The 26,767-nt window shown below is 41.1% G+C and overlaps 1 protein-coding gene across 1 annotated transcript in view; it reads right to left on the bottom strand.

Annotated features, from left to right (window-relative positions):
• Positions 1–26,767, bottom strand: part of AFG2A (AFG2 AAA ATPase homolog A) — a 198,781-nt gene that overhangs the window by 21,059 nt on the left and 150,955 nt on the right. The window contains exon 15 of the mRNA XM_070757684.1: positions 13,050–13,214. Coding sequence (XP_070613785.1) covers positions 13,050–13,214 — 165 coding nt within the window. The remainder of the gene's footprint in view (positions 1–13,049; positions 13,215–26,767) is intronic.

Raw genomic sequence — 26,767 nt, 5'->3', positions numbered from 1 at the left:
TTTATAACTCTACTATCAGGTTGTGCACATTTGCTTTTGCTATCAAATGTTATCAGGTGTTCAAGGAACACATTTTCTGTAAAGATAGTACCTGTAGGAAACAACTCCTATGTATGTATGTGTGTGTGTGTGTGTGTGTGTGTGTGTGTGTTTGTTTCTTTGTTTATTATGTATGTATGTATGTATGTATGTATGTATGTATGTATGTATGTATTGGATTTGTATGCCGCCCCTCACCGGAGACTCGGGGCGGCTAACAGCGACAATAAAACAGTGTACAATAGTAATTTGGTATTAGAAATGATTAAAAATCCATTAATATAAAACCCAAACATACATACATACATACATACCATGCATAGAATTGTAAAGGCCTAGGGGGAAAGAAGATCTCAATTCCCCCATGCCTGGCGGCAGAGGTGGGTTTTAAGTTGTTTACAAAAGGCAAGGAGGGTGGGGGCAGTTCTAATCTCTGGGGGGAGTTGGTTCCAGAGGGCCGGGGCCGCCACAGAGAAGGCTCTTCCCCTGGGTCCCGCCAGGCAACATTATCTTAACACTGGTAAGTTAACTTCATTCACTATAGATATTTACAGTGTGGATGCTGATCATATTAAAATGCTTAGAGATAATTAACAAAGTTTAGGTTTTGTCTTCAAATCAGAAGCCACATAGACTTCTGGATGGATCACGGAGCAAACCAGCCCAGAGTTCTCACTCAAAGCACAACTGACCAGTCTCAAATTTTATCCTACTTATGGTAGGAAAAAATGTAGAAAGAGAAAAACATTACAAATAGTGATGGATTGACTCAGGTTCAGTGGTAATGAGTGCATTGTTAGAAAAACTAAATGTTCAAATTATGGATAATTATTCAAATCATGAATGGATCTTCAAGGAGAAATCCTGTGTGGTCATAAGGTCCAACAACAATTTTAACACAATTTTAACATCAAAATCAATATATTTTGATTTCAATGGTGTTTTATAATTTATAATTTTAACTACAAATTAATTTGTAAGAACAGATTTGCTTAGAGCAGTGATGGGTGCCGAAAGAGCGTGTGCATGCTCTATTGCAGTGTTTCCCAACCTTGGCAACTTGGAGATATCTGGACTTCAACTCCCATAATTCCCCAGCCAGCATTTGATGGCTGGGGAATTCTGGGAGTTGAAGTCCAAATATCTTCAAGTTGCCAAGGTTGGGAAACACTGCTCTATTGTGCTTGCGTGAGTGCCCACACCCATAATTCAATACCTGGGGAGGGTGAATACAGCTTCCCCCGTGCCCCCCCAAAGGCCCTCTGGATGACCAGAAATGGCCTGTTTCCCAACTTTTGGTGGGCCAGTAGGCTTCCTCCCCAGGTTCCAAAGGCTTCCTTGGAGCCATGGTAAGGTAAAAACATTCTCCCCATCCCCCTGGAGGCTTTCTGGAAGCAAAAAACGCCCTCCCAGAGCCTCTTTGCGAGCCAAAAATCAGCTGGCTGGCATGGTGGAACTGAGCGAGGGTGACGGCTCGCATGCCAGCAGATATGACTCTGCGTGCCACCTGTGGCACCCATGCGATAGGTTCGCCACCACTGGCTTACAGCATATTTTTAAAACTAACCTGAAGAAAGGAAACAATTTCAATTGTCCAAAAGACTTTCTATTTCCTTCCAGAATTAAATTCATAACTGCTTGTAAAAAGCAACATGTTTTTTCTTTATCATAAAACATTGCCAAGAACAGAACAATAAAAAGGCAGGGCCTCAGGGAAGACTGGAACAATGAAACAAACAAGATGTTAAAGAGTTATGATATTTGTGCAAGTTATTTACCAAGCACATCTAAATTAAAGTATATTAAAGTAACCCAAATATCTTTAAAATCCCAAAGGCATGTCACAAGTTTGGAGCACCCCTAATGTTGGAAGTTCAAAGTTGAAAAATACAGTACGTAGAAGGGGAAAAGCAATGGGAAGCACGGCTGAGTGACAGAAAGTTAATTTATCTTTATTGTAGGTGGTAAGTGACAGTTTGCAGTTTCTTCTCCCACATACTTTATATCTAATTTATATGCATACACTGGCCAACACAAGATGGTGAAAACATATCAATATCTATTTCCTGTCCTTGCTCTCTATACCAGTGTTTTTCAACCAGTGTGCCGTGGCACACTAGTGTGCCGCGAGACATGGTCAGGTGTGCCGCGAAGCTCAGAGAGAAAGAAAGCAAGAGAGAGAGAAAGCAAGAAAGAGAGAGAGAGAGAAAAAGAATAAGAGAGAGAGAAAGAAAGCAAGAGAGAGAGAACAAGAGAAAGAAAGAGAGAAAGAGAAAGAAAACAAGAGAGAGAGAAAGAGAGGGAGGGAAGGAGAGAGAGAGAAAGACATAGAGGGAGGGAGGGAGAGAGAAAGAGAGCAAAAAAGAGGAAGGAAGAGAAATGAAGGAAGGAAGAAAGAGAAAGGGAGGGAGAAAAAAATAGAGTGAAGGGGAGGAAGAGAGAGAGATTTTTTTTGTCCAAACTTTTTTTAGCCCCCCCCCCCCCCGCTCAATGTGCCCCAGGGTTTTGTAAATGTAAAAAATGTGCCGCGGCTCAAAAAAGGTTGAAAATCACTGCTCTATACAACAAATGCAAATAAAACAAAGATATAAAGAATGTACATGGAAAGAAAGATTTATGTCTGTACATCTGTTTCTATGACTATATACACATGTGCATGTCATCTGGATGCAAAAGATTGACTTCATCAACATTATGGGAAAAGAAGTATAACATTTCATGGCACCGGACCAGATTATCTCTGGGACCGCCTTCTGCCGCACGAATCCCAGCGACCAGTTAGGTCCCACAGAGTGGGCCTTCTCCGGGTCCTGTCAACTAAACAATGTCGTTTGGCGGGACCCAGGGGAAGAGCCTTCTCTGTGGCGGCCCCGGCCCTCTGGAACCACCTCCCCCCAGAGATTAGAATAGCCCCCACCCTTCTTCCCTTTCGTAAGCTCCTTAAAACCCACCTCTGCCATCAGGCATGGGGGAACTGAGATATTCTTTCCCCCTAGGCTTCTACAATTTATGTATGGTATGTTTGTATGTATGATTGGTTTTAAAATAAGGGTTTTTAGCTGTTTTAGTATTGGATTGTCGCATGTTGTTTTTACCACTGTTGTTAGCCGCCCCGAGTCTACGGAGAGGGGCAGCATACAAATCCAATAAATGAATAAATGAATAAATGAATAAATAAATAACTATGGTGGTAGAAAACCATAAATTCAAAATAAGTTTCCAAGACAGCTTGATTATATCTGTGCATTTCAATTACATCTTTGACTTTTGGCTGACCAACCACACTAAATGTGTAGTCCTCAATGGTTCTGCATCTACATGGAGGGAAGTAAGGAGTGGAGTAACCAAAGGTCCAGTATTCTTCAACATCTTCATCAATGACTTGGATGAGGGGGATAGATGGGGAACTCAGGGTGGCGCAGCAGGTAGAGTGCTGTACTGCAGGCCACTGAAGCTGACTGTAGATCTGAAGGTCAGCAGTTCAAATCTCATCACCGGCTCAGGGTTGACTCAGCCTTCCATCCTTCCGAGGTGGGTAAAACGAGGACCCGGATTGTGGGGGCAATAGGCTGGCTCTGTTAAAAAGTGCTATTGCTAACATGTTGTAAGCCGCCCTGAGTCTAAGGAGAAGGGCGGCATAAAAATTGAATAAATAAATAAATATATAAACTCATCAAATTTGCAGATGACACCAAGCTATAGGAATAGCCAACACTCCAGGCTTAAGTTACCGAAGGATCTTGACAGACTTGAACATTGGGTGCTATCTAACAAAATGAAATTCAATGGTGAAAAAAATAAGGTTCTACATTTAGGCAAGAAAAACAAAATGCACACATACAGTATATGTGGTACCTTACTCAACAGTAGTAACTGTGAAAGATTATAAATCTCGGAGACCTAGTGGACAATATGAACCAGCAATGTGCAATAGCTGCCAAAAAAAAGCCAACGCAGTTCTACACTGCATAAACAGAGGGATAGAATCAAAATCACGTGAAGTATTAATACCACCTTATAATGCCTTGGTAAAGCCATACTTGTAATATTGCATTCAGTTTTGGTCACCATGATTTTTAAACAAAGATTTATTATTTATTTATTTATTTATTTATTGGATTTGTATGCCGCCCCTCTCCGTGGACTCGGGGCGGCTAACAACAGTGACAAAAAACAGAATGTAAAAATCCAATATTACAACAGCTAAAAACCCTTGTTATAAAACCAAACATACATACAAACATACCATGCATAAATTGTAGAAGCCTAGGGGGAAAGATTATCTTAATTCCCCCATGCCTGACGGCAGAGGTGGGTTTTGAGGAGCTTACAAAAGGCAAGGAGGGTGGGGGCTATTCTAATCTCTGGGAGGAGTTGGTTCCAGAGGGTCGGGGCCGCCACAGAGAAGGCTCTTCCCCTGGGCCCCGCCAACCGACATTGTTTAGTTGACGGGACCTGGAGAAGGCCCACTCTGTGGGACCTAACTGGTCGCTGGGATTCGTGCGGCAGAAGGCAGTCCCTGAGATAATCTGGCCCGGTGCCATGAAGGGCTTTATAGGTCATAAACAACACTTTGAATTGTGACCGGAAACTGATCGGCAACCAAGGCAGACTGCGGAGTGTTGGTGTGATATGGGCATAGATGCTGAGACTCTAGAAGGAGTGCAGAGAAGAACAACAAAGATGATTAGATGACTGAAGGTTAAAACCTATAAAGAGCAATTGCTTGAACTGGGTATGTCTAATTTGATGAAAAGAAGGACTAGGTGACATAATAGCAGTGTTCCAATATCTCAGGAGCTGCCACAAAGAAGAGGGAGTCAAGCTATTCTCCAAAGCACCTGAGGGTAGGACAAGAAGCAATGGGTGGAAACTAATTAAGGAGAGAAGCAACTTAGAACTAAGGAGAAATTTTCTAACAGTTATAACAATTAATCAGTGGAACAACTTGCCTCCAGAAGTTTAAAATGATCCAACACTGAAAGTTTTTAAGAAGAGATTGGATAACCATTTTTCTGAAGTGGTGTAGGGTTTCCTGTCTAAGCAGATGGTTGGACTAGAACTCTGTTATTCTATTCTAAAAACTTTTGGATATGTGAAATGCATTTGATGCTTTTCATTGTAAGCCAACCAGTGGCTCTGGATAATTAGATGGGTATCATATAAATTTAATATACAAATAAATAAATATATACAGTATATATAAATTTGTATTTAAGAGACTGTTCAGGAGCCACTTTGTAAGTCAACAGTTAAAGCTGAAGAAAGTTATTTTTAGCTAATCTATAAAATTATTCATTTGGCTATTCATTTATTTATTAAATTTATACATTGCCCATACATAACTGTGGTGGTAACACGGAACTGTATTTCTGAGAACATTTTAATGTCAATTTTGATACAGTGGGATCTCTACTTACGAACTTTTCTAGATAAGAACCGGTTGTTCAAGATTTTTTTCCCTCTTCTCAAGAACCATTTTCCAATTACAAACCCAAGCCTCCGAAACTGTAACCGGAAAAAGCAGTGAGAAGCCTCCGTGGGGCCTCTCTAGGAATCTCCTGGGAGGAAATAGGGCCGGAAAAGGCAGGTAGAAGCCTCCGTGGGGCCTCTCTAGGAATCTCCTGGGAGGAAATAGGGCCGGAAAAGGCAGGGAGAAGCCTCTGGGGGGCCTCTCTAGGAATCTCATGGGAGGAAACAGGGCTGGAAAAGGTGGGGAGAAGCCTCCCTGGGACCTCTCTAAGAATCTCCTGGGAGGAAACAGGGTCTCCACCCTCTCTGTGGTTTCCCCAATCGCACGCACTATTTGCTTTTACACTGATTCCTATGGGAAAAATTGCTTCTTCATACAAACTTTTTTACTTAAGAACCTGGTCACGGAATGAATTAAGTTCGTAAGTAGAGGTACCATTGTATTTTCCTACCTTCTATTTTTGTCAAGCATATTTCTATAGTGTTAATAAAAAAAGACTTAGGATATGTATAATCACTCTTTACACTATTGATCGACAAGTATTATTCCATTATGATAGCAAAATATTAGCATGTAAAATTCTTTTAAAAGGAGAGATCTCTATTAATTTCAGTCATGCACGGTTATTTAATATGCACAGTGCTTTTAACTTTATGGTCATGTACATATACAGGCATTTTTTTTCCTGAATTTGCACTGCACTCAAATGGCTTACTATTTTTAATTATGAAAGCTGTAGTTGTTTCCACTTATGAAATTTGAAAAAAGGAAACACTGTATTTATGGATGGGAAATAGATTTTAAAATATTTATTCCGGAATATTGAGGAAAGTGAAAACACATTCATTTCTTTGAAGGTCTGTTGATATATAATATATATCCCTTCTAAAAATGCAAAGTAACTTGTAATAGCATTATATCTCAAGCATTTACTATAATGAGCAGCTAATGAGATACAACAGTCTACAAGCTAGACAAGAGAATAGATTATGTTTCCCCATATCCTAGACTTGGAGAGGAAGAGATCTTGGAAAATAGTGATGGCAAATGGATTCCTATTAATGAGAACAGAACAGTAATATTGACCACATCCTGATACAAACTAAGTCCAGTGCCACCTTGTGATAACCTATATAATGACACTGTTGATATATGTTTAATGGATCAGGCAAATCAGTCAATTAAGCAGTCCTTTCTGCACTTTCCGACAATAGTCTTTCCTTAAAAGGACTTACAAATACATAATCAGAACATAAATAGGGTTACCATTTTTATTTTATCTTTATTTGTTTCCATAAACATCCTATTATATTATTCTCTGGCTATACATGTGATTATAGAAACATAGAGGATTGATGGCAGAAAAAGACCTCATGGTCCATCTAGTCTGCCCTTATACTATTTACAGTATTTTATCTTACGATGGATATACGTTTATCCCAGGCATGTTTAAATTCAGTTACTGTGGATTTACCAACCACGTCTGCTGAAAGTTTGTTCCAAGCCTCTACTACTCTTTCAGTAAAATAATATTTTCTCACGTTGCGTCTGATCTTTCCCCCAACTAACCTCAGATTGTGCCCCCTTGTTCTTGTGTTCACTTTCCTATTAAAACACTTGCCTCCTGAACTTTATTTAACCCTTTAACATATTTAAATGTTTCTAAATGTTACTCAATTATTCTCATACTAAGTTGTGATGATTATAAAATAACCATAATGCATTGATTTACTAGACCTTTAGTTGCTTTTACTTAGCTTACTACATATTTTCCAAGTTAGAACAACTAATTGTTCCATGCACTGGATTGGAAATGCTGATTTGTCTTCACATTAACAATTCTGGTATTTTATATCTAATTATCTATCAAAGATAATTTTGAAAGACAATTGTGGATAATTCTTAGATTTCTTTTAGGCATGCAATATGCTTCATTACTAGCTTGAAAGCAGGCTAAGATTAATACAAAAAAATATGGCACATTTTCCGAGTGATTAGACTTCTGCCAAAATTGGTCAGTTTCACAGGGTATGCCAAAATTAATTTGCAACAAACAAAAATCAAGCAAGGAGAAATCTCATATATCCTGAACAAGTTTAAACAATAAATATATACATTTTTGGCATAGATAATATATCAGTCCAGTGATAGCGAACCTATGGCATGGGTGCCACAGGTGGCACGTGGAGCCATATCTTCTGTTGCCCTATCTCAGCTCCAATGTGCATGTATGTGCCAACCTGCTGATTTTTGGCTTGCAAAGAGGTTCTGGTAGGACGTTTTTAGCTTCCAGAGAGCCTCCAGGGGATGGGGGAGGTCGTTTTTACCCTTCCCTGGCTCCAGAGAAGCTTTTGGAGCCTGGGGACGGCAAAACCCGAGCTTATTGGGCCCACCAGAAGTTGGGAAACAGGCCGTTTCTGGCCTCCAGAGAGCCTCCGGGAGTGGAGGAAGCTGTTTTCGCCCTCCGCAGGCATTGAATTATAGGGGTAGGCACTCGCGCATGTATGATAGCACGTGTGCACACTCTTTCGGCACCTGAGGAAAAAATAGTTTGCCATCACTGTACTAGTCTTTGTAAAGACTGATATGAAAGGAGTGGTCCATCGAATTCTAATTTAAAGATATGTCTCTTACAACCAGCCATAACTTTTTGTCAGGTTGAACTGTTGTGCTCCTGCTCATATAAAATCTGAAGCACTACTTTTGAATTACAGTGGTACCTCGAGATACGAGTTTAATTCGTTCCGGACCTGGGCTCTTAAGTCGAGCAGCTCTTATCTCGAACGACTTTTCCCCATAGGAATTAATGTAAATAATTTTAATTTGGTTCCAGCCCTCAAAAAACTCACAAAGTTAGTCTAAATTATGCAGAAAGACAAGTTTTTAATGAAGAAATGTACATGTACATATAAATGAATAATGAAGTTTCTTTCACTTAACTTGTAAACTTTCTTAAACTTTTAAATTTACATATGTTCAACTTCTCTGCCACCCAATCCTGTAGGACAGAGGTCCCCAACCCTTTTTGCACCAGGGACCGGCTTTAAGCGATCAAGAGAGGAATGGGATAAATGAATGGACGGAGGGTGGGAAGGAAGGAAGGAAAGAGGGAAGGGACAGGAACAGAGGAAGGAAGCAAGGAAACTTATGAAAGGGGAGAGTAAGAGAGGAATGAGTGAAGGGAGGGAGGGAGGGAAGAAGGTGGGAAGGAGAAAGAAAAGAAGAAATAGAGGAAGGAAAGGTAAAAGAGAGAAAGAAAAAGAGCTAACTTCCGCGTTCAGCTTCAGGAGACAGCTGCGAAGCCGCGCGCGCGTTTTAAAAGGTTGCAGCCGGCCTGGGGGGCTCGGAGGGGTGCTGGCAAGCCCCCCAGGCCGGCTGCAAGCACCCCCTGAGCCCCCCAGGCCGGCTGCAACCTTTTAAAACACGCGCGCCGCTTCGCAGCTGTCTCCTGAAGCCGAACGCGGAAGTTAGCGTTCGGCTTCAGGAGACAGCTCCTTGGCGCTTGTATCTCGAATTTGGGCTTGTAAGTAGAACAAAAATATCTCTCCCCTCCCAGCTCTTATCTCGAGTTGCTCGTAAGTAGAGCAGCTCTTATGTCGGGGTTCCACTGTATTTTAAAAGTATGCATAACCCTACTGCATGTTCTGCCTGGCCAGCTGGCCCCCCAACAAGGCAATTATACAAACACACACAGAGAAGTTTGCAAAAAGGCAAAAGGTTTCTTTATATACAAAATTGGCTTAATGCCACAGAAAAGGCAAGAGAAATGTTGGTTTATGAGTCCAAGGGTCAGGGACTTAAGCTGGCAACAAAAGTCCCTCTGGCTTACATCAGCCAATTACTCATTTAGCTTGGGTATCAGAATGCCAAAAGTGTCCGAAGGAAAAACAAAACCACGAAGCGTCAATGTATCTCTCAAATCTGAACAATAAATTCCCACACCGCTTTCTGCAAGCCATTCCCCTTTTAACTGTGCTGTAGCATCCTTGATTACTGACAGCTGCGGCTTAGAATCTCCGTCTGCGTCTGGGCAGCTGCTCCTGGCGTCCGAGCAGTCTACGGACCCTGACATTTAGGATGGAATCATCCATCACCCCTTCCTCGTCTGATTCAGATGAGGCCCTGACTGGAGATCCTACAGGCTTTGCTGGCTTCTCTGCCTCTCCTGCACCTTCCACATCCCCTTCTCTTTCCCCTTCACTGTCTGACTCTTCATTAAGCCAGACAGGTCTTCTTTGATCTGACGGACCCGGATCCTCTGAGTCAAAATCAGAGCTGGCCATGAGCTGGCCATGAGCCAACCACAACACTGCACATCTTTGTAAACATAATAAAACTGCCAATATTATTTTATTGAAATCATGAATACTGTTCTTAATCATTTTAGTTAGAAGCTTTTAAGATGAAAATTTAAGAAGATTGGTATAGTGGTGCTGCTCAATTACATTCCTGGTACGCAAGAATGAAAGTGGTGCAACCTGAGTGTAGATACAGTATGTCAGTACAGTCATACCTTGTCTTACGAATCTAATTGGTTCCAGGGGGAGGTTCGTAAGACGAAAGGTTCATAAGACGAAACATTGTTTCCCATAGGAAACAATGTAAAGTCAATTAATCCGTGCAACCAAAAAAACCCTCCCGCAAAAACCCGCTGCCGCCTGGCTGTCACCTTTTAAAACAGCCTGGGGCTTCTCAGCGACCTCCCGAACGCCGAATGCCAAACCCGAACTTCCGGGTTCGGGGTTCGGGAGGCCGCCGAGAAGCCCCCAGGCTGTTTTAAAAGGTGACAGCCGGGCGGTGGGGCTTCCTAGCAGCCTCCGAACGGCGAACGCGGAAGTTCGGGTTTGGCGTTCGGCTTCGGGAGGCTGCTGGGAAGCTGCCCGGCTGTTTTAAAAGGTGACAGCCGGGCTGGGGGGCTTCCCAGCAGCCTCTTGAACCCCGAATCCGGAAGTTCGGCAAAAGTTCGGGGTTCGGGAGGCTGCTGGGAAGCCCCCACAGCCCGGCTGCGACCTTTTAAAACAGCTGGGCGGCTTCCCAGCAACCTCCCGAAGCTGAACGCCAAACCCGAACTTCCGGGTTCGGTGTTCGGAGGCTGCTGGGAAGCCCTGCCGCCCGGCTGTCACCTTTTAAAACAGCCGGGGGGCTTCCCAGCAGCCTCCCGAACCCCGAACCTGGAAGTTCGGGTTTGGCGTTCGTAACTTGAAAAAAGTTCGTAAGAAGAGACAATTTTTTTCTGAACCCTGGGTTCGTATCTTGAGTTGTTCGTAAGACGAGGGGTTCGTATCTTGAGGTACCACTGTATATTTTTTTGCATGCTCTATTTCACCCATATGAATGATTACCTAACAAAGAAGAAAAAATTTACACTTGGTCCTCTAGATGTGCAGTGATAGATTTATGAGCTTTTCTCTCATTTAAGTATTTGTGGGGTGGGTGGAAATGAGAGAGTAATATGACTATATGATATATCATTTAACACATGATATATTATTTAACACAAAGCTGGGAGCATTCTCAGAATTAATTCCTTAATATGAATATTATAATTAATCCTAAAATTATAAAGAGTCAGATGCGAAGATGGTGTGTTTTTTAAATTTCTGACAAATAAATAATAAATTTATTTTATACGTCAGATCAAAGATAAAGTTGAGAGCCAGTTTGGTGTAGGGGTTAAGGCACCAATCTAGTTCTAGTGAGTTTTAATCTTGCCTTAGGCACAAAGCCAGTTGGGTGACCTTGAGCTAGTCATTCTTTCTCGGTCCTACTAAGGGGGCAATTCTGAAACATTGCCATAAAAACTGAAGAGATATGTCCAGAAAGTTGACATTCAACATTGATTTGAAGCCACACAAAAACAATTTAATCTACTGTATGTACCTATATTTTAAAAAGACATAAGATTTTATTGTGCTAAAAATGTTTCATCTATATTCACTCTTTTATTGCTGCAGTTATTATTGCTGTTGTTGCTAAATTATTCTTTCTGGATAAGAACGTTTCCAATGACAATAGCAGTACAACATCTATCAGGATTCATATCATTTTATTTTCTACTTATACAAGACAGATGAATTTGTAATGAATATGGAGAAAATCATGAACAGCAGCAGCAGCAAGGAAAACATAACCCATTTCATATTCTGTACGTAAATTTGAGATAGCATTTTATTTATTTATTTATTCATCAAACCTTTATAGACATCTATCTCACAAATGTGACATATCATTTATAGCTGGAACTGAAAAACATTTATTTTTAGCAATCTATTGTATTGAAGGAATTAAAAAAGAATATACCGTGTTTCCCCGAAAGTAAGACAGTGTCTTACTTTCTTTTTATCCCCAAAAGCCCCACTATGTCTTACTTTCGGGGTATGTCTTATATTGGAAAAAACGGTGTGCGCTGGAGTCAGAAAAAGACATAGACAGACGGGGAGGGAGCCGACCAGCCGGCGAGGCCCAGAGTGCGCTGCCAGCTGGGAAGGAAGGAGGGAGGGAGGCGGCCCCCGCCCCCGCTGCTTTCCCCGCCGCGCCGCTCCCAAGCGCCTTCCTCGCCCTCGCCGCCTTCTCGCTCTCCAGGTCTAGCTAGATGAGAGGGAGGCGGCAATACCCCCGTGTTTCCCCGAAAGTAAGACATATGTCTTACTTTCGGGGTACGGCTTATATTAGCCGACCACCCTGAAACCCCCGATACGTCTTACAATCGGGGGTGTCTTACTATCAGGGAAACAGGGTAGCACACAGCCTCTGAATACAAATCTGTAAAACAGTTTGACTTTAAAACATTTTTAAATTAAGGGAAACATTGGAAATCACAGCTAGAGTGTAAAATTTAAAGTCAAAATAACTACAAAGGCTTCTAAATCACTTACATATGGATATCTTATAATGCAAGCTGCATTTTTTTAAAAAGAAAATCAAATATTGGAAACCCGGAAATATTCAATTTTAATATTTCAAATAATTGAATCAGAAGATTCTGGTTTAAAACATATGCTCATTAATATAAAAATAAACACAGTACAGTACTTTTTTGTAAGCAAAATGCTTAAACAAAAATTCTACACTTGCAAAATATCAACATTTAAAAATGTTTTAAGCTTTTTCTTTAGCCCAGCCTTTTTATTTATATTTTCCTTTGAAAAGAGATTATCTTTCTATTATAGAGATGCAACAGTCTGAAAACATAAATGTCACTTTTGGATGTTTGAAAAAATGATTCAAGTTATGCACTCCCCGCTGAAGAATTTATGCAAAAACTATGGAAAATACCATATGCACTGAACTCCACAAAACAAAGCATGGCAAATATACAGCATTTTCATATTATGCTTATAGTAACTGCTATATGGAAATGCTGTCCATGCAAATGGCAGTTCCTTGAAGAGAATGAGAAAAGCTGGGGTTATGCTGATCAAGATATAGTAGATTTTACAACAATTCGTGAATGCACAAACAAGGAATACAATACAATAAAGTACAAAGCATAACAGATAATGATGAATTTCAAGTTTTCATTTGAGAAAAATATTACCTCTGCTCCTGAATACTTTTCCGTTTGTATGACCAGCTCATCCAAACTGACCTCAGAAGATATTGGCATTTTGCAAAACTGAATTTTAAAGATTTCTCTGCGAGTGGCTCCATCGGGCAAAGGAACATATATAATTCTGTCAAATCGACCAGGTCGCATCAATGCCTATAGTAATAAAGTCATAAAGAAGGCTTATTAATAAATCAGAAAAGATTAACATAGAAACATAGAAGACTGACGGCAGAAAAAGACCTCATGGTCCATCTAGTCTGCCCTTATACTATTTCCTATATTTTTATCTTACGATGGATATATGTTTATCTCAGGCATGTTTAAATTCAGTTACTGTGGATTTACCAACAACGTCTGCTGGAAGTTTGTTCCAAGGATCTACTACTCTTTCAGTAAAATAATATTTCTCACATTGCTTTTGATCTTTCCCCCAACTAACTTCAGATTGTGTCCCCTTGTTCTTGTGTTCACTTTCCTATTAAAAACACTTCACTCCTGGACCTTATTTAACCCTTTAACATATTTAAATGTTTCAATCATGTCCCCCCTTTTCCTTCTGTCCTCCAGACTATACAGATTGAGTTCATTAAGTCTTTCCTGATACGTTTTATGCTTAAGACCTTCCACCATTCTTGTAGCCCGTCTTTCGACCCATTCAATTTTATCAATATCTTTTTGTAGGTGAGGTCTCCAGAACTGAACACAGTACTCCAAATGGGGTCTCACCAGCACTCTATATAGCGGGATCATAATCTCCCTCTTCCTGCTTGTTATACTTCTAGCTATGCAGCCAAGCATCCTACTTGCTTTCCCTACCGCCTGACTGCAATGTTCACCCATTTTGAGACTGTCAGAAATCACTACCCCTAAATCCTTCTCTTCTTAAGTTTTTGCTAACACAGAACTGCCAATACAATACTCAGATTGAGGATTCCTTTTCCCCAAGTGCATTATTTTACATTTGGAAACATTAAACTGCAGTTTCCATTGCTTTGACCATTTATCTAATAAAGCTAAATCATTTACCATATTACAGATACCTCCAGATAAACATATAAAATGCTTATCTACTACAGTGGTACCTCGAGATACGAGTTTAATTCGTTCCGGACCTGGGCTCTTAAGTCGAGCAGCTCTTATCTCGAACGACTTTTCCCCATAGGAATTAATGTAAATAATTTTAATTGGTTCCAGCCCTCAAAAAACTCACAAAGTTAGTCTAAATTATGCAGAAAGACATGTTTTTAATGAAGAAATGTACATGTACATATAAATGAATAATGAAGTTTCTTTCACTTAACTTGTAAACTTTCTTAAACTTTTAAATTTACATATGTTCAACTTCTCTGCCACCCAATCCTGTAGGACAGAGGTCCCCAATCCTTTTTGCACCAGGGACCGGCTTTAAGCGATCAAGAGAGGAATGGGTGAATGAATGGACGGAGGGTGGGAAGGAAGGAAGGAAAGAGGGAAGGGACAGGAACAGAGGAAGGAAGCAAGGAAACTTATGAAAGGGGAGAGTAAGAGAGGAATGAGTGAAGGGAGGGAGGGAGGGAAGAAGGTGGGAAGGAGAAAGAAAAGAAGAAATAGAGGAAGGGAAGGTAAAAGAGAGAAAGAAAAAGAGCAAGAAAGAAAGCAAGAAAGCAAGAAAGAAAGGGGGAAGGGACAGGAACAGAGGAAGGAAGCAAGGAAACTTATGAAAGGGGAGAGTAAGAGAGGAATGAGTGAAGGGAGGGAGGGAGGGAAGAAGGTGGGAAGGAGAAAGAAAAGAAGAAATAGAGGAAGGGAAGGTAAAAGAGAGAAAGAAAAAGAGCAAGAAAGAAAGAAAGAAAGAAAGAAAGAAAGAAAGAAAGAAAGAAAGGGGGAAGGGACAGGAACAGAGGAAGGAAGCAAGGAAACTTATGAAAGGGGAGAGTAAGAGAGGAATGAGTGAAGGGAGGGAGGGAGGGAAGAAGGTGGGAAGGAGAAAGAAAAGAAGAAATAGAGGAAGGGAAGGTAAAAGAGAGAAAGAAAAAGAGCAAGAAAGAAAGCTGCAAGCACCCCCCCGAGCCCCCCAGGCCGGCTGCAACCTTTTAAAACACGCGCGCCGCTTCGCAGCTGTCTCCTGAAGCCGAACGCGGAAGTTAGCGTTTGGCTTCAGGAGACAGCTCCTTGGCGCTTGTATCTCGAATTTGGGCTTGTAAGTAGAACAAAAATATCTCTCCCCTCCCAGCTCTTATCTCGAGTTGCTCTTAAGTAGAGCAGCTCTTATGTCGGGGTTCCACTGTACTTATAAAAGTTGTATTCGCTTTAAAATAAATACTTCTGTAATTATATTATATTACGTATGATGAGCCGAGGTGGCACAGTGCACAGAGTTCAGTATTGCAGGCCACTAAAGCTGACTGCTAGATCTGCAAGTCAGCAGTTCAAATCTCATCACCCGTTCAAGGTTGACTCAGCCTTCCATCCTTCTGAGGTGGGTAAAATGAGGACTCGGATTGTGGGGGCAATATGCTGGCTCTGTTAAAAAGTGCTATTGCTAACATGTTGTAAGCTACCCTGAATCCAAGGAGAAGAAGGACGGCATAAAAAAAGATTGAATAAATAAATATAATGCAGTAATGGGTTCTAAAACCCTTTGCTACCAGTTCGCATGCATGCGCAGAAGCATCCAGGGAAGGTGGGCAGAGCCTTCCACTGCCGGGGCTACAGGTTCTTAGAACCGGGCCAAACCAGGAGCAACCTACCACTAATATAATGTAGCTTAAACCCAAAATGATACAAAAATAAAGAGCTGTTATGTGGCAGGTGTTTGTCTGTTTGAATACTATAATAAAGCCCCAATCTCTATAGCTTCATTTTTATCACTATCTATTTTTGGAGTCCCACCAGTTTTTACTTGCTGGCAAATTGCATTTATTGCAGATATTCCAATTCATCATTGCAATATTACTGCAGTATTTAGGCAGTCCACTGTTTCTTCAACTTTTAGTTGGTCTTCTCCGGGTCCCGTCGACTAAACAATGTCGTCTGGCAGGACCCAGGGGAGGAGCCTTCTCTGTGGCGGCTCCGACCCTCTGGAACCAACTCCCCCCAGAGATTAGGACTGCCCCCACCCTCCTTGCCGTTTGTAAACTCCTTAAAACCCACCTCTGTCATCAGGCTTGGGGGAACTGAGACATCCCCCCTTGCCTATGTAGTTTTGGGCATGATATGACTGTGTGTATGCATTTTTTATATTGGGTTGTTTTTTTCTTTTTAGACTTTTTAATGTTAAATTGTTATTTTAGATTTTAATTATTAGATTTGTTACCATGTATTGTTTTTATCACTGTTGTGAGCCGCCCCGAGTCTGTGGAGAGGGGCGGCATACAAATCTAATTAATAATAATAATAATAATAATAATAATAATAATAATAATAATAATAATAATAATAATAATAATACAGTGGAACCCCGACATAAGAGCTGCTCTACTTAAGAGCAACTCGAGATAAGAGCTGGGAGGGGAGAGATATTTTTGTTCTACTTACAAGCCCAAATTCGAGATACAAGCGCCAAGGAGCTGTCTCCTGAAGCCAAACGCTAACTTCCGCGTTCGGCTTCAGGAGACAGCTGCGAAGCGGCGCGCGTGTTTTAAAAGGTTGCAGCCGGCCTGGGGGGCTCGGGGGGGTGCTTGCAGCTTTCTTTCTTGCTCTTTTTCTTTCTCTCTTTTACCTTCCCTTCCTCTATTTCTTCTTTTCTTTCTCCTTCCCACCTTCTTCCCTCCCTCCCTCCCTTCACTCATTCCTCTCTTACTCTCCCCTTTCATAAGTTTCCTTGCTTCCTTCCTCTGTTCCTGTCCCTTCCCCCTTTCTTTCTTTCTTTCTTTCTTTCTTTCTTTCTTTCTTGCTCTTTTTCTTTCTCTCTTTTACCTTCCCTTCCTCTATTTCTTCTTTTCTTTCTCCTTCCCACCTTCTTCCCTCCCTCCCTCCCTTCACTCATTCCTCTCTTACTCTCCCCTTTCATAAGTTTCCTTGCTTCCTTCCTCTGTTCCTGTCCCTTCCCTCTTTCCTTCCTTCCTTCCCACCCTCCGTCCATTCATTCACCCATTCCTCTCTTGATCGCTTAAAGCCGGTCCCTGGTGCAAAAAGGGTTGGGGACCTCTGTCCTACAGGATTGGGTGGCAGAGAAGTTGAACATATGTAAATTTAAAAGTTTAAGAAAGTTTACAAGTTAAGTGAAAGAAACTTCATTATTCATTTATATGTACATGTACATTTCTTCATTAAAAACATGTCTTTCTGCATAATTTAGACTAACTTTGTGAGTTTTTTGAGGGCTGGAACCAATTAAAATTATTTACATTAATTCCTATGGGGAAAAGTCGTTCGAGATAAGAGCTGCTCGACTTAAGAGCCCAGGTCCGGAACGAATTAAACTCGTATCTCGAGGTACCACTGTATTCTCAGGGCATGGTGTTATGCAGCCAGAATTAGTACTTCTGTCTTTTTCTTCAACTTTCCTGCCCTTAGCCATTGCCAGGTCTTGTATTTGTTTTGCCTGCTAGGGATGTGTGTGTGTCAGTGGTGGGTCGCTGCTGGTTTGCATCAGTTTGCGAGAACTTGTAGCGGCAGCTGGAGTTGGCACCCATCTGCCCGGATGTCATCACGGATGATCTGCATGGACACACATCTCCAACCTGGTAGCGAAGGTAAGTGAAACCCATTACTGGTGTGTGTGTGTGGTGACCATGTAATAGTTTGTAATAGAAATGTGTCATTTCTGATCCTCAATAGGTCTGCTCAGTTTGCATTCTTCGATAGTCAGTAATCCTTCATAGTGTACTAGTTTCAATGCATCTTCTTCACTGTCCATAGAAATTCTTACATGTCCTTTTAGTTTTTTTAGCTGCCTGGTAAATTCCACACCGACCCAAATTCCTTGGTAAATAGAGTTTGTCAATGTTACCGCATGCATAAAGGACAGAGTTTATTGTCATCATTATTCTGATCTTGATATCCAAGGCTTCTAGTTCTGCTTGACTTCAGTCTACTATCCCATATGTTTCCTAAAATGATTGGAATTGCCGAGATATTAATTACTTTGATGGTATTTCTTTCACACAGTTTGGGCTTTAGGATAATATATTCATTACTAAACTTATTTTTGACTTCAGTATGCTTGATGTTGTCAGCTTGAAGGATGCCCAACTATCTGTTGTAATGTTCTTCATGCATATTCTTGATGTTATTCCTATAGGTCATCTTGATTACTACAATTTTCATTATGTTCTCCCTACTGGTGGCGAGATAATGGGATACATTTCAGTCCCAAGTCCACTGCAATATCTTGGTCGTATATACAGATAGTGTTGATCAGTGTTTCTATTTCAGTTGGTGTTTTACCATTCAGCTTCAGTCAGTCTATGTAGAGTAGGTGAGATAGCCTGGCAAATATTTTTGATGTTTGATAACCGTGGCCTGACTTATTCAGTATTGTTGACAGAGGAAACAATGCAATGTAATGATAAACATTCTGAGAAAACTATCCAACTATCCAACTATCCACCGATAAGGTCCCACAGAGTTGGCCTTCTCCGGGTCCCGTCGACTAAACAATGTCGTTTGGCGGGCCGCAGGGGAACAGCCTTCTCTGTGGCGGCCCCGGCCCTCTGGAACCAACTCCCCCCGGAGATTAGAACTGCCCCCACCCTACCTGTCTTTTGTAAACTACTCAAGACTCACTTGTACCACCAGGCATGGGGGAGTTGAGATAGCCCTTCCCCCTAGGCCATTACAAGTTATGCATGGTATGTTTGTGTGTATGTTTGGTTTTATAATAGGGGTTTTTAGTTGTTTTTTATTATTGGATTGTACATGTTGTGTTTATTATTGTTGTTAGCCGCCTCAAGTCTACGGAGAGGGGCGGCATACAAATCCAATAAATTATTATTAATTAATTATTATTATTAAATAGTCATTCTGTGAGCATGAGACTGTCTCTGGCCGATACGAGATATGACTGGATTGGATGAATGCGTATGAGTGTACACGGGGTCTTTTAAAATGTTTTAGTAAATTTTCATATTTTATAGTTATTAGATTTCGTATATATTTAATGTTCTACGCCGCCCTGGGTCGCCCCGAGAAGGGCGGCATAGAAATCTAATAAATAAATAAATTTAGAAAATAATGTATTGCTTACAAGGAACTAATAATAGTTTATCAATATGTGCTACATCATGCCAAACCAAATTGATATTTTTGGATATATTGATATATTAAAATATTTGACAAGATGTCCATTGAGATTTGACTAGAGCAGTGTTTCCCAACCTTGGCAACTTGAAGATATTTGGACTTCAACTCCCAGAATTCCCCAGCCAGTGAATGCTGGTTGGGGAATTCTGGGAGTTGAAGTCCAAATATCTTCAAGTTGCCAAGGTTGGGAAACACTGGACTAGAGAACATTAAAAATGTTGGTTTATAGAAAAGAACCAATTGTAACATAATATTAAAGTATAGTATGTATCAATGATTCTGCAGCAACATAGACAAAAGTTTTAACCAGGTTATATTACAGGGTTCAACATAGTTAAGCTATTTGTTAAACTGATAATTACAATTCAAATTATCGGTTTAACAAATGATACAAAAATAGGGGGAATTCGCTGTAGATAAGAAAGGGTACATCTCCCAATTCAGAAGAAGGCTTTTCAATTGGACAGATCACAGAATGTTACTTAAATTTTGAGTTCTTCATATTCCATTACATACCATTATCCTAATAGAAACTGTTATTTAATCCTCAGAATAAGACCAAAATATGGCTATATTATTGGCTAATAAAGACCCTTTTCAATCATTAATGTTTATGTAACAAAAATATTTTGCATTGTCATTACATTGTCATTTAAATAAAAATAGCTTGCATGCAGATTTAGACTTTCTAAATATATTTTCAGCTGGATGCATTTAAGCCACAGTATGTAACCCAAATTGTTTTTTATGCTCTACTTTTCCCTTAGGCAGTACAGTTTGAGTTCCAGTTGACTAGAGATATTGCATGGTTGTCCTAGGCTCTCAGCCAATAAGACTTTTCCCAGCCTGATCATGTCAGTGAAAGTCATGCTGAAAAATAGTAGGAAGAAGCCTTCCTTCCTGCACAGCATTGATCAAGTTAACACCCTTCCTTGAGTTTCTTTTAAAAGGCCATTGTGAGCACTTTCAGGTGGAAAAGAAATCTATGCGGCATGCTAAGAGATGTCCTGTTGTTTTTAAAACAAAAGCACACGTATTTTCGTACAGAAATTAAACAAGAAGAACAGTGTAGACGCCCATCAGAATGTTTCCTTAGTCTCAACAAGCTGGAAGATATAACTGCCAGTTCATTGTTCAATTAGATCACAGTTATATCAAGATGCTGCTTGGAATTCTTGAGCACTTTGGGTATTATCCAGGATCCCTCCTGAAGTATGTTGTGTGCTTAGATTCCACCACCCCCAACCCCTAGCAGCAATAGCATCTCTAGAAACTTATGAGAAAATGTGCAATTCGGTAACAGGGCATAAAGGCTGCCCTGGTGTAGTTGGGAAACAAGCATTACCTACAATACTGGATAATGAAATATCTGCAAGCAAACAACCAACCAAGCATAGAGAGTACCAAGAACCCCAGAGTTCAACAATGAGTTACATGTTGGGGCCTGGATGGGTGTCAACAGACTTAAACTCAACCCGGATAAGACGGGGTGGCTGTGGGCTTTGCCTCCCAAGGACAACTCCATCTGTCCTTCCATTACCCTGGGGGGGGGAAGTATTGACCCCCTCAGAGAGGGTCTGCAACTTGGGCGTCCTCCTCGATCCACAGCTCACATTAGAGAAACATCTTTCAGCTGTGGCGAGGGGGGCATTTGCCCAGGTTCGCCTGGTGCACCAGTTGCGGCCCTATCTGGATCGGGAGTCACTGCTCACAGTCACTCATGCCCTCATCACCTCGAGGCTCGACTACTGTAATGCTCTCTACATGGGGCCACCTTTGAAGAATGTTCGGAAACTTCAGATTGTGGAGAATGCAGCTGCGAGAGCAATCATGGGCTTCTCTAAATATGCCCATGTTACTCCAACACTCCGCAGTCTGCATTGGTTGCCGATCAGTTTCCGGTCACAATTCCAAGTGTTGGTTATGACCTATAAAGCCCTTCATGGCACTGGACCAGATTATCTTCGGGACTGCCTTCTGCCGCACGAATCCCAGCGACCACAGAGTTGGCCTTCTCCGGGTCCCGTCGACTAAACAATGTCATCTGGCGGGACCCAGGGGAACAGCCTTCTCTGTGGTGGCTCCGTCCCTCTGGAACCAGCTCCCCCCAGAGATTAGAATTGCCCCCACTCTCCTTGCCTTTCGGAAACTCCTTAAAACCCACCTCTGCCGTCAGGCATGGGGGAATTGAAACATCTCCCCTTTGCCCATGTAGTTTCTGTGTATGATTCGACTGTGTGCTTGTTTTTTATATATTGGGGTTTCTTTTGCATTTTTTAACTTAAAACTGTAATTTAGATTGCTAAATATTAGATTTGTTACTATGTATTGTTTACCACTGTTGTGAGCCGCCCCGAGTCTGCGGAGACGGGCGGCATATAAATACAATAAATCTAATCTAATCTAATCTAATCCTCTTCTATTGGGATAAAATGATGTCAACCCTTTGAGATAGGCTAGGGAAACAACAGACACTGTGGGGACTGCTGCATAATTGTTGTTGATTTAATAAAAGAACATTGAAAGCCTGTCCAAGTTTCTATCATATCTTAGAGAGTACCAAGAACTCCAGAGTTCAACAATGAGTTACGTGTATTCTCTTCTATTGGGATAAAATGATGTCATATACTAATCAAAGTCAAGGCTGGGATTATTTTGAGTTTCTTTTTCATTATTCCTTGGACTGTAATCTCTTGCCTAACTCCCTCCTTAACAATAATTTCATACCTAAAGGTCAGCCCTAAATTCATTTATATCCGTTCACTCAAATTTTAGAAGAGTCCTAGTATCACATTTGCCCATCAAACTTCTATATAGGCCTGTTCAATATAGAGCCAGAAAGACATTTTATTCCTGTCAATAATAACCCTGATGAATTGAGATCCATCCAAAAACTAAATGCCATGAAATCCCATGACAAAGCTGGAAATGTTATTTTCCTTTATCAAAACTCAATTGTCAAAATATACCTATTAGCATCAGAGAAATAAACATATATATATACAGTGATACCTCGTCTTACAAACGCCTCGTCATACAAACTTTTCGAGATACAAACCTGGGGTTTAAGATTTTTTTGCCTCTTCTTACAAACTATTTTCACCTTACAAACCCACCGCCGCTGCTGGGATGCCCCGCCTCTGGACTTCTGTTGCCAGCGAAGCACCCGTTTTTGCACTCCTGGGATTCCCCTGAGGCTCCCCTCCATGGGAAAACCCACTTCCGTGTTTTTGTGATGCTGTAAGGGAATCCCAGCAGGGGAATCCAGCAGCGCAAAAACGGGCGCTTCGCTGGCAACGGAAGTCTGGAGGTGGGGTTTCCCAGCAAGGGGAGCCTCAGTGAAATCGCAGCATCGCAAAAACACAGAGATCCGGAGGTGGGGTTTCGAGGACTTCGGTGTTTTTGTGATGCTGCGATTTTACTGATGCTCCCTTCGCTGGGAAACCCCACCTCCAGACCTCCGTTGCCACCGAAGCGCTCGTTTTTCCCCTGCTGGGATTCCCCTGCAGCATCGCAAAAACACAGAAATCTGGAGGTGGGGTTTTCCATGGAGGGGAGCCTCAGGGGAATCCCAGCAGTGCAAAAACGGGCACTTCGGTTGGCAAAAGGGGTGAATTTTGGGCTTGCACGCATTAATCGCTTTTCCATTGATTCCTATGGGAAACATTGTTTCGTCTTACAAACTTTTCACCTTAAGAACCTCATCCCGGAACCAATTAAGTTTGTAAGACAAGGTATCACTGTATGTATTTTTAGTAACTAATCGCACTGGTGATCTTTGTGCAAAACGGTACTTAGCACTATGAATGAATAAGAATAGCCTGAATCTAAATTATGTCCCTGGAATTGCTATGAGATCACTAAATTATAGCAAATCTGATTTTACAGATGAGACAGAATGTTAGGCATATGTGAATGTTGAGAAATTATTATTCTAAATAGCAATGGATATAAATTCTGTTTTTAAGAATCAGGCTTCACAACATTTCTATCACATCACACTTGCTCAAGACCTGAAATGTTGTGCAAGCTGACAAGAAGAGACATGATGAATTTGACAGCAGGTGTTCAGAAAGAATCGGCAATATCAAGTGGCAGTACTTTGTAAGGCACAGACAAGGCATAAACATTTATATGGATATTACCCAGAAGATTAATAAAGCAGAAGAGAAACAGATGGGCTGAAGTTCCAACAAGATTTGACAATTCAGGAGGAGAGGATATTTCTTTGAAGAGAATCCAAAAAGGTCAGCTTACATGGGATGAATATGAATACCTAACATATAAATTAAATATACAGTGGAACCCCGACATAAGAGCTGCTCTACTTAAGAGCAACTCGAGATAAGAGCTGGGAGGGGAGAGATATTTTTGTTCTACTTACAAGCCCAAATTCGAGATACAAGCGCCAAGGAGCTGTCTCCTGAAGCCAAACGCTAACTTCCGCGTTCGGCTTCAGGAGACAGCTGCGAAGCGGCGCACGTGTTTTAAAAGGTTGCAGCCGGCCTGGGGGGCTCGGGGGGGTGCTTGCAGCTTTCTTTCTTGCTCTTTTTCTTTCTCTCTTTTACCTTCCCTTCCTCTATTTCTTCTTTTCTTTCTCCTTCCCACCTTCTTCCCTCCCTCCCTCCCTTCACTCATTCCTCTCTTACTCTCCCCTTTCATAAGTTTCCTTGCTTCCTTCCTCTGTTCCTGTCCCTTCCCCCTTTCTTTCTTTCTTTCTTTCTTTCTTTCTCTTTTTCTTTCTCTCTTTTACCTTCCCTTCCTCTATTTCTTCTTTTCTTTCTCCTTCCCACCTTCTTCCCTCCCTCCCTCCCTTCACTCATTCCTCTCTTACTCTCCCCTTTCATAAGTTTCCTTGCTTCCTTCCTCTGTTACTCTCCCCTTTCATAAGTTTCCTTGCTTCCTTCCCTCTTTCCTTCCTTCCTTCCCACCCTCCGTCCATTCATTCACCCATTCCTCTCTTGATCGCTTAAAGCCGGTCCTTGGTGCAAAAAGGGTTGGGGACCTCTGTCCTACAGGATTGGGTGGCAGAGAAGTTGAACATATGTAAATTTAAAAGTTTAAGAAAGTTTACAAGTTAAGTGAAAGAAACTTCATTATTCATTTATATGTACATGTACATTTCTTCATTAAAAACATGTCTTTCTGCATAATTTAGACTAACTTTGTGAGTTTTTTGAGGGCTGGAACCAATTAAAATTATTTACATTAATTCCTATGGGGAAAAGTCGTTCGAGATAAGAGCTGCTCGACTTAAGAGCCCAGGTCCAGAACGAATTAAACTCGTATCTCGAGGTACCACTGTAGTTTTCTTCTGTAATGCATAAACTCTGACATCTCATTGGAAGGACAAACATCTAAAAAGTATGTATTTGGCTTGCCTCGATGTAACATAAAAATGATTTCTGTATCTGAATTCAACCTGGTGATTGTTCTTCAGACTTCAATTCACATAATTTTATGTAAACACAACCTTTTGACCAGTGTTCAGGAAGTATGAAAACAGAGGATGTCAATTTGATGGACACTATCAAAATTCACATTTTCTCTCTCTCTCTCTCTCTTGTTATATTTAAGACAGTAAACAAAAATGCTCTCTTAAAGTTATCCTTTCAACAATAATAGAGTGAAGCGTCTGAGGCTAAAGGTAAGTTACTAGACTAAGTTACCCAATCTGTAGTTGGATAAGACTCTCGCCCATCCACCCCACAGTCCAAATCTAATACAGTGGTACCTCAAGATACGAACCCCTCGTCTTACGAACAACTCAAGATACGAACCCGGGGTTCAGAAAAAATTTGCCTCTTCTTACGAACTTTTTTCGTGTTATGAACGCCAAACCCGAACTTCCAGGTTCGGGAGGCTGCTGGGAAGCCCCCCAGTCCGGCTGTCACCTTTTAAAACAGCCGGGCGGCTTCCCAGCAGCCTCCCGAAGCCGAACGCCAAACCCAAACTTCCGCGTTCGGCGTTCGGAGGCTGCTGGGAAGCCCCGCCGCTCGGCTGTCACCTTTTAAAACAGCCTGGGGGCTTCTCCGCGGCCTCCCGAACGCAGAACCCAGAAGTTTCGGGTTTGGCGTTCGAGGTTCGGGAGGTCGCTGAGAAGCCCCCAGGCTGTTTTAAAAGGTGACAGCCGGGCGGCAGCGTTTTTTTGCGGGGGTTTTTTTTGGTTGCATGGATTGACTTTACATTGTTTCCTATGGGAAACAATGTTTTGTCTTACGAACCTTTCGTCTTACGAACCTCCCCCTGGAACCAATTAGGTTTGTAAGACGAGGTATGACTGTATATTAATTGTTATACCACATTTGTGTTCAAATGCTATAACCAACTCTTTTTCTCCTTGGTTCCAACTAGGAGGTTATATTTTACAGAACTGACACCTTTCTATCTCAGGTTTTCAAATTTCTCACTGTTTCATATTTTGAATTTAAAAGGTGTTTAAAAGTTACTCACGCTACTCACCAGAGCCTACAAAACTTTTGCCAGACCCATCCTTGAATACAGTTCATCTGTCTGGAATCCATACCACATCTCGGACATCAACACCCTTGAAAATGTCCAAAGATACTTCACCAGAAGAGCCCTTCACTCCTCCACTCGAAATAGAATACCCTATGAAAGCAGACTATCAATCCTAGGTCTAGAAAGCTTAGAACTACGTCGCCTAAAACACGATCTAAGTATTGCCCACAATATCATATGCTGCAATGTTCTACCTGTCAATGACTATTTCAGCTTCAATCGCAACAACACAAGAGCACGCAACAGATTCAAACTTAATATTAACCGCTCCAAACTTGACTCTAAAAAATATGACTTCAGCAACCGAGTTGTCGAAGCATGGAACTCATTACCTGACTCAGTAGTGTCAATCCCTAACCCCAAACATTTTTCCCTTAAACTATCCACGATTGACCTCTCCAGGTTCCTTAGAGGTCAGTAAGGGGCGTGCATAAGTGCACCAGCGTGCCTCCCGTCCCCTGTCCAATTGTCTCTCCTTATCTCATTTATCTTTTCTTCCTTTCAAATATGTTCACCTATACGTTTATATCTTTTCTTCTATTCTTTTCTTATATTATTACATATCTTTCTCTTCAATGTGTATTATGTATTGGACAAAATAAATAAATAAATTAATTAATTAAATAAATAAATATTTTTTTAAACCTTCAGGATATTTTAGTTCAAGTTTAAAATGCTTCTTCAAATTACATGAAATAATTTTGATTTTAAAAAAAATTAATATATTTTTAAAAAACCACAAAGTGGACAAATCTTCAACTTTCCTTTATGATTAGATTAGCATTAGTAAAAATGAACATCCTACCAAGACTACCATTCTTACTGCAGTTATACCAATTAAAGTAGAGAAAACCTTTTTTCAAAATTTAAATAAGATCGCACGCTACAAACTGCCTTATTGAATTCTATCATATTCATTTTCATCTCTGCCCATTTCTTCTCAATAATAAAATATAGAA

Source organism: Erythrolamprus reginae, chromosome 7 (genome assembly GCF_031021105.1).
Source record: "Erythrolamprus reginae isolate rEryReg1 chromosome 7, rEryReg1.hap1, whole genome shotgun sequence".
Taxonomy (NCBI): Eukaryota; Metazoa; Chordata; class Lepidosauria; order Squamata; family Dipsadidae; genus Erythrolamprus; species Erythrolamprus reginae.
The sequence above is the reverse complement of the archived record's forward strand: the minus strand, read 5'-3'. Positions and strand labels throughout refer to the sequence as shown.